Source organism: Lactuca sativa, chromosome 4, assembly GCF_002870075.4.
Source record: "Lactuca sativa cultivar Salinas chromosome 4, Lsat_Salinas_v11, whole genome shotgun sequence".
In the NCBI taxonomy this organism is placed as follows: Eukaryota; Viridiplantae; Streptophyta; class Magnoliopsida; order Asterales; family Asteraceae; genus Lactuca; species Lactuca sativa.
The window spans coordinates 99,846,893-99,849,975 of NC_056626.2; the positions used below are offsets into that span (position 1 = coordinate 99,846,893).

The 3,083-nt window shown below is 35.1% G+C and overlaps 1 protein-coding gene across 3 annotated transcripts; it reads right to left on the reverse strand.

Annotated features, from left to right (window-relative positions):
* Positions 1–1,814: 1,814 nt before the first annotated feature.
* LOC111907833 (uncharacterized) lies at positions 1,815–2,679 on the reverse strand. 3 transcript variants are annotated; one of them, XM_023903639.3, is made up of 2 exons: positions 2,561–2,679; positions 1,815–2,153 (listed from the first exon to the last, which is right to left on the reverse strand). In XM_023903639.3, exon 2 carries the CDS (start codon positions 2,121–2,123, stop codon positions 1,986–1,988), a length of 138 nt encoding a protein of 45 aa, XP_023759407.1. In that variant the 5' UTR covers positions 2,124–2,153; positions 2,561–2,679; the 3' UTR covers positions 1,815–1,985. The 3 variants fall into 3 exon arrangements, with proteins under 3 accessions (XP_023759407.1, XP_023759408.1, XP_023759409.1); XM_023903640.3 differs by having other exon boundaries at positions 2,591–2,660; XM_023903641.1 differs by lacking the exon at positions 2,561–2,679 and adding an exon at positions 2,414–2,554.
* Positions 2,680–3,083: the final 404 nt, after the last annotated feature.

Sequence of the window (3,083 nt, forward strand, 5' to 3'; positions counted from 1 at the left end):
ACGAGTAGTGGAAAGTACGATGCTAGGCGTGGAAGAGCTTTTTTGTATGCCTTATGAGATAAGAGCCTTCACAGCGGTTTTTCTTGCTTTCTTGTTGTCTTGAATTGTTATAGAGAGGCTTTATATCAGAATATATTTATAAGCATTAAAACTCATGTTTCCACTTGATCAAGTGGAGTTTGCCTATAATTCCACTTGTTCGTATGGATTTCAAAAACACGGACATGTTTTTCTTGATCGGCTATGTTGAGTGGAGGCTAAGAGGAAAGTTGACTTGGCCAAGTGGCTTTCTATTTGCTTGTTTTTTTTTTCCAAAATTTTCAACGTTTTCAATAGAACTATGATCTTCAAGAAACTCAAACTCCAACCACCTAGTTTTCAATACAACTATGATCTTCATGAAACTCAAACTCCAACCACCTAGCAACATCCTAAGCATATTCAATCTTCAAATCCCTAGAAATCAACCACAATGTACGCAAACTAAGGTTCCACTAATATACATAAAATATCCTTAAGATGTGAAAATGCATGAGTTATGACGACTAAATGTAATGCAACTCTTTAAATTAGGCATGCTAAATGATGTATAAAATGCATCTAACAGTGTGTCATTTTGCGTCGGTATACTAGGCTTGCTTGATAAGAAGTCGATGGTCCATCAAAAGAGTTCTTCGACTGTCGGAGATGGTGGATGCCTCAAAATGGGTGAAGAATGGCAGCTTTCAGGTGGTATCGAATAATAAAAAAATATATTGCCAAAATTGATACAGAGGAAATGGAAAATGAAACTAGTTGTGGGATTCCTTAACATAGCATTGGGTCACGTATGAGGTTGCTCCTCGAGGCAGAGCCGAAGTACGTCTCCTCCTTTGATTGATAGGGATAGATCCAATTAGAATATCAATTAGATATTAGTTTGAGGAAATGATAGCCTATAGGGTTCAAGTGGAGGATGGGTTATATAAAAACCACTAACCAAAGATTCCTAAACAACTGCAACTTCATAAATTAATACACGTAGGAAGATGACTTCAGAAGTAATCTAAGGAACGTGCAAGACAATAGTAATTTGTTTGTGTCAAGTGGCACTTGGAGTTCCCCCAAACACTTCAGTAGGAAATCCTAAATAAAACATCCCAATGAAGTGTTCGGAGGATCTCGGAGGTACACTTGACCTTTTCCTTTCATATGTGGCTACTTTGATTTATTTGATGAATACATATGCCATAGGTTCAGTCATATATATATTGAAAAGATTGAAAGTCCAATGATAAACATGGATACATAAGAAGCTTGAACATGGTTGGCATTGTGTCTCCATTAGGTGTGCGTCTTTTCTTTTTCTCATAAAGGGGAAAATTTGGAAATCGACAAATCATTGTGAGGACCGAGGACCAGGGGATTTGCGACTTGCTACAGCATATTGGTATATGATTCTGTATTCATCATATACCCTTATACACGACTAGGTTCAGTTTCAAACTTACCACATATTGGTATACGATTCCATATGAAGGTCAAGATATTGTAGATTAATTGTCACTCAAGACATTAATGGAACCAAATATACCTCAACCCAAATAAAGAATCTGCAAAAGCTGATATTGCAAGGCGTCTAGTTTGCGGCAATTCTATAATTCAGCCTTCATATCTTTAAGTGTGTGGTTTGTTTAATTTGGTAGGATGATGAATCAAAATGTTTTCACTTCACCAAAAAAGATTTCCATATTAAAGCAATCACACTGCTTACAAATGCATGGGTAATTAATGCATGAATTTACCTACGTGTTTATATGAGTAAAATTTCAAGATATTTAACCGTGGAAAATTTATTTAGACACGATCATATCACTTTTTATTGTAACATCAACTTTAGGGTATCAATCAACATACATATTTAAACAAATTAGACATATATAGTATATGTAAACTTCAACCTTATTGTACTCATAAACTTGAACCAGTGATCACGAAGACGATGATTACTGAGCCTTAGCGCTGTGAAAGAACACTGCAGAACAGAGAATCGAAGCAACAAAAGCGAAAATCCCAAATCCGATCATCAGCGACATACCAGCGATAGTTAAATCCATTAACAGTTGTATACTCACTCCCATCATCGTCGGAGTCGTTTTCTACTTTGATAATATCTACAATCAGATACGCGTAGAAGTATTATTACATAGGGTACAAGTGGTTGATGAAATAGAAAATGTTATTTGTATTGTTGCAACATGCGAGTCAAACTTTGACTTATCGGTGTCAAACAAGTCAAAATCATAGAGAATCTATTCCCATTTTTGCACCAAGATTCTTCTATAAAAACCATCTATTTACAGACCCATTTGACAACTTATTTAAAACTTGAAATAAAAGCTTCAACAAGACAAACTTTGAACATGATTCTTACCTATTTATAGGAAACCTAAACTCAAATTGATCGCACTACTATCGCATGCAACCTCAAGAATCTTAAATGCTAATGGGAAAAACATACATGCATTAACAAAATGTAAAGAATGAACTAATTTTACTAAATCTTAGTTGGCTACGAGACCTGAAAATCGAAAGGAATTTAGGGTCATACGGATGAACTGATAGTCGACTCGAAAGAGGATAATTTTAAAGAAAATTTTAGTTTGAATGTATATACAACAGACGCAATGCACTTCGCATTTCAATTATCCACTTGGGTTCTGTCGTATACGTGGCATCATCTGTATATGGTGTGTATATACGTGTCACTAGCTCTCGGAGGATCTTTTGTGCTTTGCCGAAAACAGACCTTATATTATGAAACGAGACAAATCTAGTCCTTCGTGTTTTTGACTAATTAAACAAACAATAATAACAATATCATAACATCGATCCCCATAGCAGTAATGTAACGGAAAGTAAGTTGGTGGGTAACCAAAGCTGTTTTCAAAGGAGACAGTCAGTAAACAATTAAAAAAGGCGGCCAAAATACATCTGGTTGACTAAAATCTCCTACATAACTATATAACACACGTTAGTCCACACTTTATCATATAAAACAAATAATAATAATTGAATAATTAAAATAGCCAAAATACCTCTCG

Excerpts from the sequence above, each read along its gene's own strand:
- LOC111907833 (XM_023903639.3), bottom strand. The coding sequence starts at position 2,123 with ATGATGGGAGTGAGTATACAACTGTTAATGGATTTAACTATCGCTGGT.